The sequence below is a fragment of the Salmo trutta genome, chromosome 35 (genome assembly GCF_901001165.1).
Source record: "Salmo trutta chromosome 35, fSalTru1.1, whole genome shotgun sequence".
Taxonomy (NCBI): domain Eukaryota; kingdom Metazoa; phylum Chordata; class Actinopteri; order Salmoniformes; family Salmonidae; genus Salmo; species Salmo trutta.
In genome coordinates, this window is record NC_042991.1 from 37,325,064 (window position 1) to 37,349,281 (window position 24,218).

The 24,218-nt window shown below is 48.1% G+C and overlaps 1 protein-coding gene across 1 annotated transcript in view; it reads right to left on the minus strand.

Moving 5' to 3' along the window:
* LOC115175206 (YLP motif-containing protein 1) overlaps positions 1-24,218 on the minus strand; it is a 56,899-nt gene that overhangs the window by 27,876 nt on the left and 4,805 nt on the right. The window contains exons 2-12 of the mRNA XM_029734457.1: positions 23,746-23,976; positions 23,112-23,303; positions 22,498-22,698; positions 17,763-18,628; positions 16,409-17,569; positions 14,510-16,201; positions 10,628-10,772; positions 7,087-7,219; positions 6,772-6,873; positions 5,725-5,905; positions 73-266 (exon numbers count right to left, since the gene is read on the minus strand). Of these exons, the coding sequence (XP_029590317.1) occupies positions 73-266; positions 5,725-5,905; positions 6,772-6,873; positions 7,087-7,219; positions 10,628-10,772; positions 14,510-16,201; positions 16,409-17,569; positions 17,763-18,628; positions 22,498-22,698; positions 23,112-23,303; positions 23,746-23,976 (5,098 nt within the window). The remainder of the gene's footprint in view (positions 1-72; positions 267-5,724; positions 5,906-6,771; positions 6,874-7,086; positions 7,220-10,627; positions 10,773-14,509; positions 16,202-16,408; positions 17,570-17,762; positions 18,629-22,497; positions 22,699-23,111; positions 23,304-23,745; positions 23,977-24,218) is intronic.

The window sequence follows — 24,218 nt, forward strand, 5'->3', positions numbered from 1 at the left end:
CAAATTAGCCTCACTCACATACCGAGACGTTTGCAATGCACCAAGTCTGTTTGTTTGAGACTGTCTTCTTACCGTATGGTGAGGGACCATGGTCGTAGCGCTCAGGCCCACGCTCAGGCCCACGCTCAGGCCCACGCTCGTACGGAGATCTGTCATAACCCCCAGGCCTTCCATAAGGATCCTCTCCATCTCTACTGGTCCGGCTGCCCTCCCTCATGTCCCTCTCCCTGTAGCCCGGGCGAGGTGGAAGATGGCCGGGGGTTGGTCTGGAGAGATAGACAGGATCAGAACACTGCATATCAGGACACCTATTTATAAAGAGTTTTAGATTATAATAAATATGATTATATGCACAGGGAGGACCTGATCCTAGATCAGCACTCAGTTTTATGAATCCGGGCCCTGGAGCAGGCAATATTCACAAGGCTACACAGACCAGCTGGACTAGTCACAGCAACACAGGGTGATAAAATACCAGCTGGACTAGTCACAGCAACACAGGGTGATATAATACCAGCTGGACTAGCACAGGGTGATATAATACCAGCTGGACTAGTCACAGGGTGATATAATACCAGCTGGACTAGTCACAGGGTGATATAATACCAGCTGGACTAGTCACAGTAACACAGGGTGATATAATACCAGCTGGACTAGTCACAGGGTGATAGAATACCAGCTGGACTAGTCACAGGGTGATATAATACCAGCTGGACTAGTCACAGTAACACAGGGTGATATAATACCAGCTGGACTATTCACAGTAACACAGGGTGATATAATACCAGCTGGACTAGTCACAGGGTGATATAATACCAGCTGGACTAGTCACGGGGTGATATAATACCAGCTGGACTAGTCACAGTAACACAGGGTGATATAATACCAGCTGGACTAGTCACAGGGTGATATAATACCAGCTGGACTAGTTACAGGGTGATATAATATCAGCTGGACTAGTCACAGGGTGATATAATACCAGCTGGACTAGTCACAGGGTGATATAATACCAGCTGGACTAGTCACAGTAACACAGGGTGATATAATACCAGCTGGACTAGTCACAGGGTGATATAATACCAGCTGGACTAGTCACAGGGTGATATAATACCAGCTGGACTAGTCACAGTAACACAGGGTGATATAATACCAGCTGGACTAGTCACAGTAACACAGGGTGCTATAATACCAGCTGGACTAGTCACAGTAACACAGGGTGATATAATACCAGCTGGACTAGTCACAGGGTGATATAATACCAGCTGGACCAGTCACAGGGTGATAAAATACCAGCTGGACTAGTCACAGGGTGATATAATACCAGCTGGACTAGTCACAGGGTGATAAAATACCAGCTGGACTAGTCACAGGGTGATATAATACCAGCTGGACTAGTCACAGGGTGATATAATACCAGCTGGACTAGTCACAGGGTGATATAATACCAGCTGGACTAGTCACAGGGTGATATAATACCAGCTGGACTAGTCACAGGGTGATATAATACCAGCTGGACTAGTCACAGGGTGATATAATACCAGCTGGACTAGTCACAGGGTGATATAATACCAGCTGGACTAGTCACAGGGTGATATAATACCAGCTGGACTAGTCACAGGGTGATATAATACCAGCTGGACTAGTCACAGGGTGATATAATACCAGCTGGACTAGCACAGGGTGATATAATACCAGCTGGACTAGTCACAGTAACACAGGGTGATATAATACCAGCTGGACTAGTCACAGTAACACAGGGTGATATAATACCAGCTGGACTAGTCACAGGGTGATATAACACCAGCTGGACTAGTCACAGGGTGATATAATACCAGCTGGACTAGTCACAGCAACACAGGGTGATATAATACCAGCTGGACTAGTCACGGGGTGATATAATACCAGCTGGACTAGTCACAGTAACACAGGGTGATATAATACCAGCTGGACTAGTCACAGGGTGATATAATACCAGCTGGACTAGTTACAGGGTGATATAATATCAGCTGGACTAGTCACAGGGTGATATAATACCAGCTGGACTAGTCACAGGGTGATATAATACCAGCTGGACTAGTCACAGTAACACAGGGTGATATAATACCAGCTGGACTAGTCACAGGGTGATATAATACCAGCTGGACTAGTCACAGGGTGATATAATACCAGCTGGACTAGTCACAGGGTGATATAATACCAGCTGGACTAGTCACAGGGTGATATAATACCAGCTGGACTAGTCACAGGGTGATATAATACCAGCTGGACTAGTCACAGGGTGATATAATACCAGCTGGACTAGCACAGGGTGATATAATACCAGCTGGACTAGTCACAGTAACACAGGGTGATATAATACCAGCTGGACTAGTCACAGTAACACAGGGTGATATAATACCAGCTGGACTAGTCACAGGGTGATATAACACCAGCTGGACTAGTCACAGGGTGATATAATACCAGCTGGACTAGTCACAGCAACACAGGGTGATATAATACCAGCTGGACTAGTCACGGGGTGATATAATACCAGCTGGACTAGTCACAGTAACACAGGGTGATATAATACCAGCTGGACTAGTCACAGGGTGATATAATACCAGCTGGACTAGTCACAGTAACACAGGGTGATATAATACCAGCTGGACTAGTCACAGTAACACAGGGTGATATAATACCAGCTGGACTAGTCACAGGGTGATAGAATACCAGCTGGACTAGTCACAGGGTGATATAATACCAGCTGGACTAGTCACAGTAACACAGGGTGATATAATACCAGCTGGACTATTCACAGTAACACAGGGTGATATAATACCAGCTGGACTAGTCACAGGGTGATATAATACCAGCTGGACTAGTCACGGGGTGATATAATACCAGCTGGACTAGTCACAGTAACACAGGGTGATATAATACCAGCTGGACTAGTCACAGGGTGATATAATACCAGCTGGACTAGTTACAGGGTGATATAATATCAGCTGGACTAGTCACAGGGTGATATAATACCAGCTGGACTAGTCACAGGGTGATATAATACCAGCTGGACTAGTCACAGTAACACAGGGTGATATAATACCAGCTGGACTAGTCACAGGGTGATATAATACCAGCTGGACTAGTCACAGGGTGATATAATACCAGCTGGACTAGTCACAGTAACACAGGGTGATATAATACCAGCTGGACTAGTCACAGTAACACAGGGTGCTATAATACCAGCTGGACTAGTCACAGTAACACAGGGTGATATAATACCAGCTGGACTAGTCACAGGGTGATATAATACCAGCTGGACCAGTCACAGGGTGATAAAATACCAGCTGGACTAGTCACAGGGTGATATAATACCAGCTGGACTAGTCACAGGGTGATAAAATACCAGCTGGACTAGTCACAGGGTGATATAATACCAGCTGGACTAGTCACAGGGTGATATAATACCAGCTGGACTAGTCACAGGGTGATATAATACCAGCTGGACTAGTCACAGGGTGATATAATACCAGCTGGACTAGTCACAGGGTGATATAATACCAGCTGGACTAGTCACAGGGTGATATAATACCAGCTGGACTAGTCACAGGGTGATATAATACCAGCTGGACTAGTCACAGGGTGATATAATACCAGCTGGACTAGTCACAGGGTGATATAATACCAGCTGGACTAGTCACAGGGTGATATAATACCAGCTGGACTAGCACAGGGTGATATAATACCAGCTGGACTAGTCACAGTAACACAGGGTGATATAATACCAGCTGGACTAGTCACAGTAACACAGGGTGATATAATACCAGCTGGACTAGTCACAGGGTGATATAACACCAGCTGGACTAGTCACAGGGTGATATAATACCAGCTGGACTAGTCACAGCAACACAGGGTGATATAATACCAGCTGGACTAGTCACGGGGTGATATAATACCAGCTGGACTAGTCACAGTAACACAGGGTGATATAATACCAGCTGGACTAGTTACAGGGTGATATAATATCAGCTGGACTAGTCACAGGGTGATATAATACCAGCTGGACTAGTCACAGGGTGATATAATACCAGCTGGACTAGTCACAGTAACACAGGGTGATATAATACCAGCTGGACTAGTCACAGGGTGATATAATACCAGCTGGACTAGTCACAGGGTGATATAATACCAGCTGGACTAGTCACAGGGTGATATAATACCAGCTGGACTAGTCACAGGGTGATATAATACCAGCTGGACTAGTCACAGGGTGATATAATACCAGCTGGACTAGTCACAGGGTGATATAATACCAGCTGGACTAGCACAGGGTGATATAATACCAGCTGGACTAGTCACAGTAACACAGGGTGATATAATACCAGCTGGACTAGTCACAGTAACACAGGGTGATATAATACCAGCTGGACTAGTCACAGGGTGATATAACACCAGCTGGACTAGTCACAGGGTGATATAATACCAGCTGGACTAGTCACAGCAACACAGGGTGATATAATACCAGCTGGACTAGTCACGGGGTGATATAATACCAGCTGGACTAGTCACAGTAACACAGGGTGATATAATACCAGCTGGACTAGTCACAGGGTGATATAATACCAGCTGGACTAGTCACAGTAACACAGGGTGATATAATACCAGCTGGACTAGTCACAGTAACACAGGGTGATATAATACCAGCTGGACTAGTCACAGGGTGATATAATACCAGCCGGACTAGTCACAGGGTGATATAATACCAGCTGGACTAGTCACAGGGTGATATAATACCAGCTGGACTAGTCACAGTAACACAGGGTGATATAATACCAGCTGGACTAGTCACAGGGTGATATAATACCAGCTGGACTAGTCACAGGCTGATATAATACCAGCTGGACTAGTCACAGGGTGATATAATACCAGCTGGACTAGTCACAGTAACACAGGGTGATATAATACCAGCCGGACTAGTCACAGGGTGATATAATACCAGCTGGACTAGTCACAGGGTAATATAATACCGGCTGGACTAGTCACAGGGTGATATAATACCAGCTGGACTAGTCACAGGGTGATATAATACCAGCTGGACTAGTCACAGGGTGATATAATACCAGCTGGACTAGTCACAGGGTGATATAATACCAGCTGGACTTGTCACAGTAACACAGGGTGATATAATACCAGCTGGACTAGTCACAGGGTGATATAATACCAGCTGGACTAGTCACAGGGTGATATAATACCAGCTGGACTAGTCACAGGGTGATATAATACCAGCTGGACTAGTCACAGGGTGATAATACGTTTTATCAACACGCATGGAATGTTTGCTTGAAGAAGTAAGAACAGAACACAAAAACAAAATGTTTCACATTTAGATATCTCAAACCCTCCTTAAAAACGGAACCAGATATCTCAAACCCTCCTTAAAAACGGAACCAGATATCTCAAACCCTCCTTAAAAACGGAACCAGATATCTCAAACCCTCCTTAAAAACGGAACCAGATATCTCAAACCCTCCTTAAAAACGGAACCAGATATCTCAAACCCTCCTTAAAAACGGAACCAGATATCTCAAACCCTCCTTAAAAACAGAACCAGATATCTCAAACCCTCCTTAAAAACGGAACCAGATATCTCAAACCCTCCTTAAAAACGGAACCAGATATCTCAAACCCTCCTTAAAAACGGAACCAGATATCTCAAACCCTCCTTAAAAACGGAACCAGATATACCTGTCATCTCGAGGCGGATAGCGTTCCCTCTCGAATGGTTCTCTTTCAAAGTCCATGGGAGCTTTTTCTCTGTACATCTCCCTCTCTCTGCTGTACTCCCTGCGCTCCATGTAGGGGTCTACCGGTCGTCTGTCGTAGTACAGGTCTCTGTGGTAGGGGTCTCTCAGGGGGCCCAGGGGTTCTACAGGGGAGAAGAGGATATCGTTATAACAACAATAATATCTACCATTTAGCAGACCTAATCTTTTTTTCCAAAACCGTGCATACATTTTTACGTATTGGTGGCCCCAGCGGGAATCGCACCCTTGACGTTGCAAGAGTCAACAACTGATCTACGGATTGGCTCAGGAAAAAAAAATATTAACCCTCCTTATGTCACTGTTGATAGTAATGCGTAACATTTACATTTTAGTGATCTAGCAGACCTTATTCAGATGGACAGTGTGTTCAGCTTATTCAGATGGACAGTGTGTTCAGATGGACAGTGTGTTCAGATGGACAGTGTGTTCAGCTTATTCAGATGGACAGTGTGATCAGATGGACAGTGTGTTCAGATGGACAGTGTGTTCAGATGGACAGTGTGTTCAGATGGACAGTGTGTTCAGCTTATTCAGATGGACAGTGTGTTCAGATGGACAGTGTGTTCAGATGGACAGTGTGTTCAGATGGACAGTGTGTTCAGATGGACAGTGTGGTTAGATGGACAGTGTGTTCAGCTTATTCAGATGGACAGTGTGTTCAGATGGACAGTGTGTTCAGATGGACAGTGTGTTCAGATGGACAGTGTGTTCAGATGGACAGTGTGTTCAGCTTATTCAGATGGACAGTGTGTTCAGATGGACAGTGTGTTCAGATGGACAGTGTGTTCAGATGGACAGTGTGTTCAGCTTATTCAGATGGACAGTGTGTTCAGATGGACAGTGTGTTCAGATGGACAGTGTGTTCAGATGGACAGTGTGTTCTACTAAAGTACGTAAAAACAAACCAAGTATAAAGCTGCTACGGAGTCTCAAAATGATCACCATCCAAGAATAAATATCAACTCACCTTTTTCATAACTCCTCTCTCGTTCTCTGTCAGGTAAGGGATCGGGTCTCAACACAATCCTCTCGCCGTAAGAGATCCTCTCCACTGTGGAAGCACCGAGGTCTGAGAGAGCGAGAGAGAAAAATATAAAAATTCCAGTCAATTCAGGAAGTACACTGAAATTCCAATTCTCTTCATTGCTTTTAAAAAAAATTAGGAACATCTGAATTTGGAACTGGAATTTAGTTCACTTTCTGAATTGACTGGAATTAAAAAATGGAAAATGACCCCCCCCCCCCCCCCAACCCTGCTCTTCATTTCCATGTCTCTCCCTACCATGTCCATGTCCATAGTCCACAGTCTTGGAGATGCCTGGAGGAGCCGTGGACAAGTAACCAGTATCTGGAGGCTTGGAGTCTCCCCAGGTCACTGTTTTATTAGGAGCAGAGCTGGACATGAGGTTGGTCGCCTGGGGTGGACAAAACAGTGCAGTGGGTTAACAGATGTAAAAAATAAACAAAAAAAAGAATAAAAACAAAAAAAACGGGTAAATATTTATCTTTTTTAACTGCCCAAAAAAAAAATCAACAATGGACAATAATTAGTCTCCTTCAAATATATTGTTGGACGATGACTAGCAACTGAGAATTTAAAATATACTAATTACTTGAATATATAGCTTGGAAACAAACGCGTTTCTAATTTTCCCTGCAGCTATATTATAGTTCAACAGTTACATTATACACTGCTCAAAAAAAATAAAGGGAACACTTAAACAACACATCCTAGATCTGAATGAAATAAATAATCTTATTAAATACTTTTTTCTTTACATAGTTGAATGTGCTGACAACAAAATCACACAAAAATAATCAATGGAAATCCAATTTATCAACCCATGGAAGTGGAAAACCACACTACAGGCTGATTCAACTTTGATGTAATGTCCTTAAAACAAGTCAAAATGAGGCTCAGTAGTGTGTGTGGCCTCCACGTGCCTGTACGACCTCCCAACAACGCCTGGGCATGCTCCTGATGAGGTGGCGGATGGTCTCCTGAGGGATCTCCTCCCAGACCTGGACTAAAGCATCCGGCAACTCCTGGACAGTCTGTGGTGCAACGTGGCGTTGGTGGATGGAGCGAGACATGATGTCCCAGATGTGCTCAATTGGATTCAGGTCTGGGGAACGGGAGGGCCAGTCCATAGCATCAATGCCTTCCTCTTGCAGGAACTGCTGACACACTCCAGCCACATGAGGTCTAGCATTGTCTTGCATTAGGAGGAACCCAGGGCCAACCGCACCAGCATATGGTCTCACAAGGGGTCTGAGGATCTCATCTCGGTACCTAATGGCAGTCAGGCTACTTCTGGCGAGCACATGGAGGGCTGTGCGGCCCCCCAAAGAAATGCCACCCCACACCATGACTGACCCACCGCCAAACCGGTCATGCTGGAGGATGTTGCAGGCAGCAGAACGTTCTCCACGGCGTCTCCAGACTCTGTCACATGTGCTCAGTGTGAACCTGCTTTCATCTGTGAAGAGCACAGGGCGCCAGTGGCGAATTTGCCAATCTTGGTGTTCTCTGGCAAATGCCAAACGTCCTGCACGGTGTTGGGCTGTAAGCACAACCCTCACCTGTGGACGTCGGGCCCTCATACCACCCTCATGGAGTCTGTTTCTGACCGTTTGAGCAGACACATGCACATTTGTGGCCTGCTGGAGGTCATTTTGCAGGGCTCTGGCAGTGCTCCTCCTGCTCCTCCTTGCACAAAGGCGGAGGTAGCGGTCCTGCTGCTGGGTTGTTGCCCTCCTACGGCCTCCTCCACGTCTCCTGATGTACTGGCCTGTCTCCTGGTAGCGCCTCCATGCTCTGGACACTACGCTGACAGACACAGCAAACCTTCTTGCCACAGCTCGCATTGATGTGCCATCCTGGATGAGCTGCACTACCTGAGCCACTTGTGTGGGTTGTAGACTCCGTCTCATGCTACCACTAGAGTGAAAGCACCGCCAGCATTCAAAAGTGACCAAAACATCAGCCAGGAAGCATAGGAACTGAGAAGTGGTCTGTGGTCACCACCTGCAGAACCACTCCTTTATTGGGGGTGTCTTGCTAATTGCCTATAATTTCCACCTGTTGTCTATTCCATTTGCACAACAGCATGTGAAATGTATTGTCAATCAGTATTGCTTCCTAAGTGGACAGTTTGATTTCACAGAAGTGTGATTGACTTGGAGTTACATTGCGTTGTTTAACCTCTCTGGGCTATGTGGGACGATTTCGTCCCACCTACGTAACAGCCACTTCAATCCAGTGGCGCGATTTTTGAATCGTTAGAAATGCTATAACTTCAATTTCTCAAACATATGACTATTTCACAGCTATTTAAAGACAAGAATCTCGTTAATCTAACCCCACTGTCCGATTTCAAAAAGGCTTTACAACAAAAGCAAAACATTAGATTATGTCAGCAGAGTACCCAGCCAGAAATAATCACACAGCCATTTTTCAAGCTAGCATATCATGTCACATAAACCCAAACCATATCTAAATGCAGCACTAACCTTTGATGATCTTCATCAGATGACACACCTAGGACATTGTGTTATACAATACATGCATGTCTGTTCAATCAAGTTCATATTTATATCAAAAAACAGCTTTTTGCATTAGCATGTGACGTTCAGAAAACGCATAACCCCCGGCAAACTTCCGTTGAATTTACTAACAGTTTGCTAAATTACTCACGATAAACGTTCACAAAAAGCATAACAATTATTTTAAGAATTATAGATACATTACTCCTCTATGCACTCGATATGTCCGATTTTAAAATAGCTTTTCGGATGAAGCACATTTTGCAATAATCTAAGTACATAGCCCGGCATTACAGGGCTAGCTATTTAGATACCCACCCAGGTCAGCATCCACCAAAATCACATTTCCTATAAGAAAAATGTTCTTACCTTGCTTGTTCTTCATCAGAATACACTGCCAGGACTTCTACTTCAATAACAAATGTTGGTTTGGTCCCAAATAATCCATCGTTATGTTCCAACAGCGACGTTTTGTTCGTGAGTTCTAGAATGCTTCTTCGCGGTGTCGCGCATGGCGCATTGGCGTGTCAAAAATGTCTAAATATTCCATTACCGTACTTCGAAGCATGTCAACCGCTGTTTAAAACCAATTTTTATGCCATTTATGTCATAGAGAAGTGTTAATATTCCGACCGGGAGTATGCATTGAGCCTAAACAGCCGAATAAAATTTCTCCTCAGAAGCGACTCATGCACGCGCATCATTGAAAGGTCCTCCGAGCATCCACTTACAAAAGGCGATAATATATTTCAACCTGAGGTTCCCTCGTAAACCTTCAGTTATTTCGCGGGCTCTGAGAGCCTATTGGAGCCCTGGGAATTGTCACGTTACAGCTAAGATCCTTACTTTTCAATAAAAAGAGGTAAGACGCACGACTCCTTGTCAGACAGGGTACTTCCTGCTTGAAGCCTTGTCAGGTTTTTGCCTGCCATAGGAGTTCTGTTATACTCACAGACACCATTCAAACAGTTTTAGAAAATTCAGAGTGTTTTCTATCCAAACCTGAACAATAATATGCATATTCTAGCTTCTGAGTTGGTGTAGGAGGCAGTTAAAAATGGGAACATATTTTTTCCAAAAATTCTCAATACTGCCCCCTATACCAAAGAGGTTAAGTGTTCCCTTTATTTTTTGGGGCAGTGTATACACATACAGCTATATTATACATGTAATGTCCAACAGTCAGTCAGTCAGATACACGATATAGACCTTATGTCTTGTCAAAAGAAGTGCACTATACAGAGAATAGGTACACACTGAGTTGTAGTTTAGCCTACCTGGAGGGCACTCCGGACCTCGGGGGGGATCTCCAACCCCAGTAGCCCAGCAGGGAGCTCCGTCTTGGGGTCAGACATGATGGGTAGGGCCTCTCCCTCAGTCTTATTCTCCTGCATTTCTCTGTTCAGTACCAGAGAAACAGACCTACATTGTATTAGAAATGACATGTGATACATTTGCTAATATGCATACACGTTGCCTGGAATCCATAACCTATTTTGTGTTAACATTCCACACCTTGTACTCTGCACATTTGCCAAATATGGCATGACAAGGAGTAGAATTATAGCACAAATAGACTAGTACCCAGGCTAAGTATAGAGGTCTCTCACAAAAACAGTTGTGAAAAACATTACTGAAATAAATAAATAAATATATATATATATACACACACATACCGAGTGTACAAAACATTAAGAACACCTGCATAGACTGACCAGGTGAAAGCTATGATCCCTTATTGATGTCACTTGTTAAACCCACTTCAATCAATCAGTGTAGATGAAGGGGAGGATGACAGGTCAGAAGGATTTCTAAGCCTTGAGACAATTGAGACATGGATGGTGTCATTCAGAGGGTGAATGGGCAAGACAAAACATGTAAGTGCCTTTGAACGGGATTTAGTAGTAGGTGCCAGGGGCGCACCGGTTTGAGAGTCAAGAATTGTAACACTGCTGGGTTTTTCACACTCAACAGTTTCCCGTGTGTATCAAGGATGGTCCACCACCCAAAAAACATCCAGCCAACTTGACACAACTGTGGGAAACATTGGAGTCAACATGGGCCAGCATCCCTGCGGAACGCTTTCGACACCTTGTAGAGTCCCATGCCCCGACAAATTTGAGGCTGTTTTGAGGGCAAAAGGGGTGCAACTCAATATTGGTTCAACTCAATATTTTGTTCCCGTGTGACGCAGCAGTCTAAGGCACAGCATTGCAGTGCTAGAAGACTCACTACAGACCCGGGTTTGATCCAAGGCTGTATCACAAATGGCCGTGATCGGGAGTCCCATAGGGCCGCACACAATTGGCCCAGCGTCATTTGGGTTAGGAGAGGGTTTGGCCAGGGTTTTTTAAATTGTTTTCTTAACCGAAATAAATAAATAAATATATATATATATACACACTACCGTTCAAAGGTTTGGGGTCACTTAGAAATGTCCGTGTTTTTGAAAGAAAAGCTAATTTTTCTGTCGATTAAAATAACATCAAATTGATCAGAAATACAGTGTTGACATTGTTAATGACTATTGTAGCTGGAAACGGCAGATTTTTAATGGAATATCTACATAGGCGTACAGAGGCCCATTATCAGCAACCATCACTCCTGTGTTCCAATGGCACATTGTATTAGCTAATCCAAGTTGATCATTTTCAATTTTACCAAATAGGACTATCCTTTACTATACCACCCCTACCTTGTCACAACACAACTGATTTGCTCAAACGCATTAAGACGGAAAGAAATTCCACAAATTAACTTCTAACAAGGCACACCTGTTAACTGAAATGCATTCCAGGTGACGACCTCATGAAGCTGCCACTTTCAAGGAGCCCGGACACTAATCCGGATGCTTATAAGAAATCAACACAGGACTAAGATTACATCAATACAGGACTAAGATTACATTCTACTACACCGGCTCTGACGCCCATCGGATGTGACAGGGCTTGAAAAAAATATTACGGATAACAGAAGGAAACCCAGCCGCGAGCTGCCCAATGACACAAGCCTACCACACAAGCGAAATGCCTTTCATGCTAGCTTCGAGGCAAGCAACACTGAAGCATGCATGAGAGCACCCGCTGTTCCAGACGACTGTGTGATCACTCTCCCCGTAGACGATGTGAGCAAGACCTTTAAAAAGGTCAACATTCACAGACGGATTACCAGGACGTGTACTCAAAGCATGCGCAGACCAACCGTCAAGTGTCTTCACTGACATTTTTTAAAAGAATGCGAAGGTAACCTGGCTAAATGATTACCGTCCCATAGCACTCACATCGGTAGCCATGTAGTGCTTTGAAAGGCTGGTCATGGCTCACAACATCATCATCCCGGAAACCCTAGACCCACTCCAATTCACAAACTGCCACAACAAATCCAGAGATGACACAATCTCAATCGCACTCCACACTGCCCTTTCCCACCTGGACAAAATGAACACCTATGTGAGAATGCTGTTCATTGAGTACAGCTCAGCATTCAACACCATAGTTCCCACAAAAGCTCATCACTAAGCTAAGGATCCTGGGACTAAACACCTCCCTCTGCAACTGGATCCTGAACTTCCTGACGGGCCACCCCGAGCTGGTAAGGGTAGGGAACAACACTGGGGTCCCCAAGGGATGCGTGCTTAGTCCCCTCCTGTACTCCTTGTTCACCCTCGACTCCAACACCATTATTAAGGTTGCAGACGACAACAGTGGTAGTAGACCTGATCTCTGAGAACGATGAGACAGCCTATAGGAAGGAGGTCAGAGACCTGGCAGTGTGGTGCCAGGACAACAACTTCTTCCTCAATGTGAACAAGACAAAGGAGCTGATCGTGGACTACAGGAAAAGGAGGGCCGAACAGGCCCCCATTAACATCAACGGGGCTGAAGTGGAGCGGGTCGAGAGTTTCAAGTTCCTTGGTGTCCACATCACCAACGAACTTTCATGGTCCAAACACACCAAGACAGTTGTGGAGTGCACGACAACACATTTTCCCCCCTCGGGAGACTGAAAAGATTTGGCATGGGTCCCCAGATCCTCAAAAAGTTCTATAGCTGCACCATCGAGAGCATCCTGACCAGTTGATTCACCGCCAGTTGAATCAATCATGGCAACTGCTCGGCAACTGACCGTAAGGCGCTACAGAGGGTAGTGTGTACGGCCTAGTACATCACTGGAGCCAAGCTTCCTGCCATCCAGGACCTATATAATAGGTGGTGTCAAGAGGAAGGCCCTAAAAATTGTCAGACTCCAGTCCTCCAAGTCATAGACTGTTCTCTCTGCTACCGCACGGCAAGCAGTACCGGAACGCCAAGTCTAGGACCCAAAGGTTCCTTAACAGCTTCTACCTCCAAGCCATAAGACTGCTGAAGAATTAATCAAATGGCCACACAGACTATTTACATTGACACCCCCCTTTGTTTTTACACTGCTGCTACTCAGTCAATTGGACTCAGTACCGGTACCCCCTGTATATAGCCTCGCTATTGTTATGTAATTTTCTTGTTACTTTTTCTTTCTTACTTTAGTTTATTTAGTAATTATTTTTCTTAACTCCATTTCTTGAACTGCATTAAGTGCTTGTAAGTAAGCATTTCACGGTAAGGTCTGCACCTGTTGTATTCGGTGCATGTGACAAATACAATTTGATTTGAAGCTGGTTGAGAGAATGCCAGGAGTGTGCAAAGCTGTCATCAAGGCAAAGGGTGGCTACTTTGAAGAATCTCAAATATAAAATATATTTTGATTTGTTTAACACTTTTTTGGGTTACTACATGATTCCATATGTGTTATTTCATAGTTTTGACGTCTTCACTATTATTCTACAATGTAGAAAAGAGTAAAAATATAGAAAAACCCTGGAATGAGTAGGTGTGTCCAAACTTTTAACTGGTACTGTTAAAATATAGTGGCCATACAAAATATTACAGGTATACGGAAAGACCCAAAGATAGTTTCTATCTTGGGGGGGAAAAACACGATAAGACCAAAGACAGTTTCTATCTTAGGGGGGAAAAACACGATAAGACCAAAGACAGTTTCTATCTTAGGGGGGAAAAACACGATAAGACCAAAGACAGTTTCTATCTTAGGGGGGAAAAACACGATAAGACCAAAGACAGTTTCTACCTTAGGGGGGAAAACAGTGAGTGTCTATAATTTACCGGATGAGCTTCAGCTCCTGGGCAGCTTTCAGGATGATCTCATGTTGTCGTTGTGACAGAGCCAGTATGCCCGGTCCAGTTCCCTGTGAGGCTGTTTCCGAGGAACTGTCTGGTCCAGTACTGGGAGGAGCAGGGGCCTGGGAAGTTGTGGATGGAGGGATACCTAGATCTGATCTAGGGGGCTCGGGTCGCCCGTCGTAATGGGGCCTACGGTCCTCAAAATCTGGCGGGTAGTTTCTCTCCGGAAGGGGTGGTCTGGGTCTCTCCCATTCCGCAGTGGGTGGGTAGGGGGGTTCATCGTGCCTGTACAAAGGGTCGTCCGGGAAGTCACGACTTCGGAGCTGTCCTCCTCTTCCACGATCTTCTCCCTCGAAGGGGTATGGAGGACGGTCTCCGTCTCCCTCGTAAGGGTATGGAGGACGGTCTCGGTCTCTCTCATCGGCCCACTCGTCGTCTCTGAAACGGTCTGGGGGAGGTGGAAGACCGCGGGGAGGGTAGGGAGAGTAGTCCCTCTCTGGTAGTGGTCCTCCTCTCTCCCTATCCCACTCCCCAACACGAGGAGGGGGCTCACGGGGATAATACTCATCCTCACAGTCGTACTCATGTGAGGGGTGGTCCGGCCAGTCACGTGGCGGCAGCTTTCTTCCATACCCGTCATCACCGGGACCACCAAACTCCTCCCCATACCCCTCATGGGGGTACCCCTCCAAGTCCTCGAGTGAGCGAGGTGGGTGCCGCATCATGCCCCGGCCCATTGGGGCGCCCCGAGGGCCCAGCGGACGCCTCCTCATCCCTCCCCGCTCCATCATCTCATGGGGAGGCGGAGGGGGACCTCTTGGCCCGTCTCTGCCGAGGTGGGGGGGTCGTCCAGGGCCCGAGGGCCAGCCAGAGTCCCTCTCCATGTCATGGTATGGAGGATGACCACCAGGCCCCATCAGATCTCTGTCCATCATCTCTCTAGGTGGAGGAGGCCGCCCACTCATGTCTCTCTCCATCATTTCGTGGTGCATGGTTGGCCCTCGGGGGTTGTAATCCCGATGCAGTGGCGGTCCCAGAGGGTCCATGTCATCGTCAGGCCCCATGGGGGATCCGAGAGGTTCATGGAGGTCCATGGCTCCATGAGGAGGAGGAAGGGGGCGTCTGGGACCCCCCTGGTGCATGAAGCCGGGCCTGCCTCGTGGGGGGCGACCACGCCCAGGGGGGAAGGGGGCTCGGGGGCCTCTTCTCATGCCATGAGGAGGGGGCCTCCGGTCCATCCAGTAGGGATCTCCTTCCTCTCCCCAGTACTCTGGAGGTGGGGGGTCTGCTTCCTCCCAGTGGTGCCCGTCTAGAGGCTCTCCTCTCCCCATAGGGGGACCTCCTCTCCCTGGGTCTTCGTAGTAGTCCTCTGGAGGGTAGTAGTGTTCTTCAGGGACCCACATCTCCTCTTCAGGCAGAGGAGGATCTTCAGGTTTCTCCTGTGAAGGGTCCTGTTGCCACTCCTGCTGCTGCCAGTCCTCCTCTGGTCCTCCATGTTGTGATCCCATCTCTTCATGTGGAGGTCTGTAGTCGTAAGGAACCCCCTCCATGTCGTCCTCCGTCCTCCCACCTCCCAGAGGGATAGTGTTGGGACTGAAGTCTGGGATACCGGGCTGTTTCCCTCCACGTCCCCACAGACCACCTCGCCCCCTCATCCCTCCGTCCGCCTCCCCTCGTCCTCTCCCTCCCCTCATCCCTCCGTCCGCCTCCCCTCTCCCTCCCCTCATCCCTCCGTCCGCCTCCCCTCGTCCTCTCCCTCCCCTCATCCCTCCGTCCGCCTCCCCTCGCCCTCTCCCTCCCCTCATCCCTCCGTCCGCCTCCCCTCGTCCTCTCCCTCCCCTCATCCCTCCGTCCGCCTCCCCTCGCCCTCTCCCTCCCCACATCCTTCCGTCCGCCTCCCCTCGCCCTCTCCACATCCCTCCGTCCGCCTCCCCTCGTCCTCTCCCTCCCCTCATCCCTCCGTCCGCCTCCCCTCGTCCTCTCCCTCCCCTCATCCCTCCGTCCGCCTCCCCTCGCCCTCTCCCCCCCCACATCCCTCCGTCCGCCTCCCCTCGTCCTCTCCCCCCCCTCATCCCTCCGTCCGCCTCCCCTCGTCCTCTCCCCCCCCACATCCCTCCGTCCGCCTCCCCTCGTCCTCTCCCCCCCCACATCCCTCCGTCCGCCTCCCCTCGTCCTCTCCCCCCCCTCATCCCTCTGTCCGCCTCCCCTCGTCCTCTCCCTCCCCTCATACCTCCAACCTCCTCCCCTCTTACAGGCCCTAGAGGCTGGCCACGTCCCCCTCTACCACGGCCCATGTGCCCCAGAAGGCCAGGGGGTTGGTTGGTCATTGGGTCGGTCTTCGGCGGCTCCGGTCCGTGAGGCTTAGGCCCCTGTGGTCCCCGAAGCCCGTTGTTGTTATTGACGTTGGTCTTCAACGGCCCAGCCGGTCCACCTGGGTTGAGAGCGTTCTTGGCAGGGTAAGCGGTTTTCGGGGATACAGAAGTGGTGGTGGACACGGGGTGCTTGGCACCGGCAGCAGCAAGGGGGCTCACCTCTTCCTTTTTGGCAGTGGTGTCCTTACTAGCAGCAGCAGCATCAGCCTCTGCTTTCGTCTGAGGGATAGGGTCGTTTTGGACGAAGAAGCCATCGAGGGACTCCAACATGTCATCTGGCATATCCCCTAGTTCTGCCAATTCACCTTGCTTAGTTGTACTGTCTGCTACTGGTTTAGCTGGCCCAGTAGATTTTATACCAGGAGGCTTGGAGCCTGCTGGCATCTCAGTCTTACCCTGAAATAGTTTGGTGTCTTTGCCAGTGTCTGGTTTAGGCTGTGGGCCTATATAGGGTGCTGAGGGACCTGGGGGTCTTTCAAAGCGGGCTGGGGGGCTCTGTCTCGGGGGGTGGTCGAATTGGGGCCCCTGCTGTCCGAACCGAGGCCCTGGTCCTCTGGGGCCAAGCTGACCAAACCTTGGGTGCTGCTGGTTGAACCTGGGACCTGGTGGAGCGTTGAACCTCTGCTGCTGCTGGTCAAACCGCGGGCCGTTCCCTCTCGGACCATCAAACCTGGGTGGAAAGAAAACACATGAATGTTTGAACAGCCTGTAAATAGAAATGTTTTATTTAACCTATTTTTTTTTCAATCCAAGTTCAGGTACAAACAAAATCTCTCCCAAAGGGAGACCTGGTCAAGAGGGTAGGGGGGGGGGGGGGGGGGGGGGGGGTTTGAATATCATTATGTGGTGAATACACAAGTTACCTTGATCCTCTGGGGCCTTGGTAGGATGGAGGCTGTCCTCCTTGTGGACCTGGTGGTCTGGCCAACCCTCTCCCTCCTGGGCCTGCCCCTCTACCAAGGGGTCCAGACAGGTTGTATTGCTCTGACTGAGGGCCCTGGTGCCCTGGTGGAGGGCCCTGGTGCCCTGGTGGAGGGCCCTGGTGCCCTGGTGGAGGGCCCTGGTGCCCTGGTGGAGGGCCCTGGTGCCCTGGTGGAGGGCCCTGGTGCCCTGGTGGAGGGCCCTGGTGCCCCGGTGGAGGGCCCTGGTGTGGGTCTCCTGTGGCGGTTCCCATGCGTTGGGCGTTGGAGGGGCCCTGGTGCCCTGGTGGAGTGACGTGCTGCCCTGGTGGAGTGACGTGCTGCCCTGGTGGAGGGCCCTGGTGCCCTGGTGGAGGGCCCTGGTGCCCTGGTGGAGGGCCCTGGTGTGGTTCTCCTGTTGGGGTTCCCATGCGTTGGGCGCTGGAGGGGCTGTGCTGCCCTGGTGGAGGGACGTGCTGCCCTGGTGGAGGGCCCTGCTGCCCTGGTGGAGGGCCCTGGTGCCCTGGTGGAGGGCCCTGGTGCCCTGGTGGAGGGCCCTGGTGCCCTGGTGGAGGGCCCTGGGACATGGATCCAGAGGTGGACGAGGGCTGGCTACCTGGCTGGGACGGCATGGACGGGCTCACCATGTGACCTTGTTGAATCTGCGAGTCCGATCCAGAGTGTGGGTACTGACCATATTGGCTGTACTGGTCCCCGTACCCTCCACTACCATACCGGTCACTACTACTGTATTGGTCAGCGCCGTACTGACCACTGCTGTCGCTACCTCCGTACTGTTGCTGCATGGCTCGCAGGGTGGTGACCCTCTCCTGCAATCAAATCACATTTAAGGAGCCCATTAAAATAAATAAATATATTTTACATCAAGTGTTTTCACATTAAGCTGGCTAGGGTGTATTCAGCAATGTGAAACATTCAGAACTGAAAAGATAGAAATACAATAACTAGAGTGAACACAGTTGTCTATTGTATATGACAGATGTCACCTTCATCAGGGATCATCAACTAGATTCAGCTTCGGGCACATTTTTTCTTGAGCAAGTCGTCAGGGGGGGGTTGGAAAATAATTACTCATAATTTATAGACTGCAAATAGACTGCAAGAAGCCCCCCCCCCAAAAAAACAACAGATGACTAAAACAATCACTTCAAACCTTGCTTACATTTCTATACAATCACATTATATTCCTCTTTCAGGTGAGGTAATACCTCGGGACGGATTTCCAAAATTAAAATCAATTGGAGCTGATTTGTTGGTATTTTATGTCCAACAATATAAATATATTATAACAAAAAAAATATTTAAGTCGGGTTTTTTTTTTGGTTTGGTTTTTCAGAACAATTGGGGGATCCAAATAAAAATTACCTGTGGCCCAAACTCGTCCCGCAAGTCAGGGGAACCCTGTTCTACACTACATCCTACTGAACCAGTCAGGGGAACCCTGTTCTACATCCTACTGAACAAGTCAGGGGAACCCTGTTCTACACTACATCCTACTGAACAAGTCGGGGAACCCTGTTCTACATCCTACTGAACAAGTCGGGGAACCCTGTTCTACATCCTACTGAACAAGTCGGGGAACCCTGTTCTACATCCTACTGAACAAGTCGGGGGAACCCTGTTCTACTCTACATCCTACTGAACAAGTCAGGGGAACCCTGTTCTACTCTACATCCTACTGAACAAGTCGGGGAACCCTGTTCTACTCTACATCCTACTGAACAAGTCGGGGAACCCTGTTCTACTCTACATCCTACTGAACAAGTCGGGGGAACCCTGTTCTACATCCTACTGAACAAGTCGGGGAACCCTGTTCTACTCTACATCCTACTGAACAAGTCGAGGAACCCTGTTCTACACTACATCCTACTGAACAAGTCGGGGGAACCCTGTTCTACTCTACATCCTACTGAACAAGTCGGGGAACCCTGTTCTACTCTACATCCTACTGAACAAGTCGGGGGAACCCTGTTCTACATCCTACTGAACAAGTCGGGGGAACCCTGTTCTACATCCTACTGAACAAGTCGGGGAACCCTGTTCTACTCTACATCCTACTGAACAAGTCGGGGGAACCCTGTTCTACATCCTACTGAACAAGTCGGGGAACCCTGTTCTACTCTACATCCTACTGAACAAGTCGGGGGAACCCTGTTCTACATCCTACTGAACAAGTCGGGGAACCCTGTTCTACTCTACATCCTACTGAACAAGTCGGGGGAACCCTGTTCTACATCCTACTGAACAAGTCGGGGGAACCCTGTTCTACATCCTACTGAACAAGTCGAGGGAACCCTGTTCTACCCTACATCCTACTGAACAAGTCGAGGGAACCCTGTTCTACATCCTACTGAACAAGTCAGGGAACCCTGTTCTACTCTACATCCTACTGAACAAGTCAGGGAACCCTGTTCTACTCTACATCCTACTGAACAAGTCGGGGAACCCTGTTCTACATCCTACTGAACAAGTCGGGGAACCCTGTTCTACATCCTACTGAACAAGTCGGGGAACCCTGTTCTACATCCTACTGAACAAGTCAGGGGAACCCTGTTCTACATCCTACTGAACAAGTCAGGGGAACCCTGTTCTACATCCTACTGAACAAGTCGGGGAACCCTGTTCTACTCTACATTCTACTGAACAAGTCGGGGAACCCTGTTCTACTATACATCCTACTGAACAAGTCGGGGAACCCTGTTCTACTCTACATCCTACTGAACAAGTCAGGGGAACCCTGTTCTACATCCTACTGAACAAGTCGGGGAACCCTGTTCTACTCTACATCCTACTGAACAAGTCGGGGAACCCTGTTCTACATCCTACTGAACAAGTCGGGGGAACCCTGTTCTACACTACATCCTACTGAACAAGTCGGGGGAACCCTGTTCTACACTACATCCTACTGAACAAGTCGGGGGAACCCTGTTCTACTCTACATCCTACTGAACAAGTCGGGGGAACCCTGTTCTACACTACATCCTACTGAACAAGTCGGGGGAACCCTGTTCTACACTACATCCTACTGAACAAGTCGGGGGAACCCTGTTCTACACTACATCCTACTGAACAAGTCGGGGGAACCCTGTTCTACTCTACATCCTACTGAACAAGTCGGGGGAACCCTGTTCTACTCTACATCCTACTGAACAAGTCGGGGAACCCTGTTCTACATCCTACTGAACAAGTCAGGGGAACCCTGTTCTACACTACATCCTACTGAACAAGTCAGGGAACCCTGTTCTACTCTACATCCTACTGAACAAGTCAGGGAACCCTGTTCTACATCCTACTGAACAAGTCGGGGAACCCTGTTCTACATCCTACTGAACAAGTCAGGGGAACCCTGTTCTACACTACATCCTACTGAACAAGTCAGGGAACCCTGTTCTACATCCTACTGAACAAGTCAGGGGAACCCTGTTCTACTCTACATCCTACTGAACAAGTCGGGGAACCCTGTTCTACATCCTACTGAACAAGTCGGGGAACCCTGTTCTACATCCTACTGAACAAGTCAGGGGAACCCTGTTCTACATCCTACTGAACAAGTCAGGGGAACCCTGTTCTACATCCTACTGAACAAGTCGGGGAACCCTGTTCTACTCTACATCCTACTGAACAAGTCGGGGAACCCTGTTCTACTCTACATCCTACTGAACAAGTCGGGGAACCCTGTTCTACTCTACATCCTACTGAACAAGTCAGGGGAACCCTGTTCTACATCCTACTGAACAAGTCGGGGAACCCTGTTCTACTCTACATCCTACTGAACAAGTCGGGGAACCCTGTTCTACATCCTACTGAACAAGTCGGGGGAACCCTGTTCTACACTACATCCTACTGAACAAGTCGGGGGAACCCTGTTCTACACTACATCCTACTGAACAAGTCGGGGGAACCCTGTTCTACTCTACATCCTACTGAACAAGTCGGGGGAACCCTGTTCTACACTACATCCTACTGAACAAGTCGGGGGAACCCTGTTCTACACTACATCCTACTGAACAAGTCGGGGGAACCCTGTTCTACACTACATCCTACTGAACAAGTCGGGGGAACCCTGTTCTACTCTACATCCTACTGAACAAGTCGGGGGAACCCTGTTCTACTCTACATCCTACTGAACAAGTCGGGGAACCCTGTTCTACATCCTACTGAACAAGTCAGGGGAACCCTGTTCTACACTACATCCTACTGAACAAGTCAGGGAACCCTGTTCTACTCTACATCCTACTGAACAAGTCAGGGAACCCTGTTCTACATCCTACTGAACAAGTCGGGGAACCCTGTTCTACATCCTACTGAACAAGTCAGGGGAACCCTGTTCTACACTACATCCTACTGAACAAGTCAGGGAACCCTGTTCTACATCCTACTGAACAAGTCAGGGGAACCCTGTTCTGTTCTACATCCTACTGAACAAGTCAGGGGAACCCTGTTCTACATCCTACTGAACAAGTCAGGGGAACCCTGTTCTACATCCTACTGAACAAGTCAGGGGAACCCTGTTCTACATCCTACTGAACAAGTCAGGGGAACCCTGTTCTACATCCTACTGAACAAGTCAGGGGAACCCTGTTCTACAATCTTTAACATTACCTCCTACTGAAAAGGCCATAGATGCAGAGGGGAGGTACACACAAATAGAGGTGGAGTTTGTCTGGTTGTACTGTACCTGTAGGTGTGTTGAGGTGGAGTTCATCTGTTCCTGCCACTGTTTCCACTGTAACTCATAGTCCTGTAGCTGGTCTTTATGTGGGTAGGACTGGAACTGCTCTTGCCACAGGCTGAAGGTGCGGCCCCAGTCTGCAAACACCGGGCCAAACTTCTGCTGCTGCGTCTCATAGTGGCTCAGCTGCATGGCAATAGACATTGTCTACACAGGGGGGAATTTGAGAAAAACTGTTGTCCAAAACAATGTGGAAATTTGCCTTGGGCATAGGACTCATATAAAGAAGAGGACATCTCAGAGAATAGAATAGGTTTAATTAATTGTCCATCTTTCGAAGGAAATTAGAATTTTGCTTTCATAATATCATAATAACCCCTGACATCAAACAGACAACGCCACATGCTAGAATAACATGCTCTTCAATCACGCAAACTGTATTTTATCCACGCAAGATGCTGCGCAATTAAAGTTAATTACTATAATAATAAAACGGACTGAAATAGGTACAAATTTACAAATAAAAAGAGGGGAAGAATCTTGAATCATTAACATTTTCAGTGTGTAAAAAAATACATTTAAAAAAATAAAAAGTCTCAAAACAAATGTCATAGAGTTACCTCTAGCTGTGCAGGTTGTTGGATACACTGCTGGTACTGGTTGAGGATGGCCTGAAGCTGAGCATGGTGCTGCATCAGGGCTTGGTACTGGTAGCTCGCTCTCTGCTGCTGGGCCTGCTGCCACTGGGCCGCTGCGCTCTGGAGCTGCTGCAGGCGGGCCACCTCTACTGGGTCCTGGGTCGTGGGGGCAGGCTGCAGGAGGAGGAGAGGATACTGGATTTGTATAGCCCTTTTCATTACAGCAGGAATCTCAAAGACACTCGTAAATACAAAACATTTGAGTTAGCCTATTGGCTAAGTTCTTAGGTTGGAAGATCTTCCACAGGTCACATCTTTCTGTCTCTACGCTGCACTTCAAGGACAGAGGTGGAAGTTCACCCAACATATTCATGTACTTGTCTTCCCCCCCAATGACATTGGGAAACCGATACGAGAATACCTACCATATCATTATATTGTTACAGCACATCATCAGAGTACATTATGACGATATTGCAAAGGAATGTTTGAAAACTTCTCCTTCACAGGAGATCCTGTAAATTTTTTGCTATGTCTATGATAGACCGAGATGCTCACCTACAATACCAATCACAGTCTATCCTCAGACATGTAAAACAGTCAGGTTTCTCCTTACCGTTTCGTCATCAGGTGGAGGTGGTGGTGGGGGCTGCTCTTTGGGTGGGGGTGGTGGAGGGGCGTTCTTGGGTGGTTCCGATGGAGGGGGAGGGGCGGCTGACGCCGAGTGAGGCTGGGGTTTGGGAGGTGGAGGTGCTGCTGGGCCATCGCCCTGGCCCTGTTTAGCCTTCTCCGCTTTCAGCCTCTGCAAGTTCTGGAGATGCTGCTTGTACCAATACTGCTGCTGCTCCTGGATGACAAAACATACATATCATATCAACATGACAATATCAGACGTTCTGGTTAGCATGGTGTTCTAGCTACACAGCGCTTCTCTGGGACGTGATGACAGCTTGTGCAGGTAGACGAGATCTCATCACAACACTATGAGAAACTAGCTTGGCCCCAGATAGATCTTTATGCTGTTCCGTCAACTCGGTCCCCGACAACAACAAAAATCTTAGTCGACCAATAGGAGTCTGTTCTTTCGAC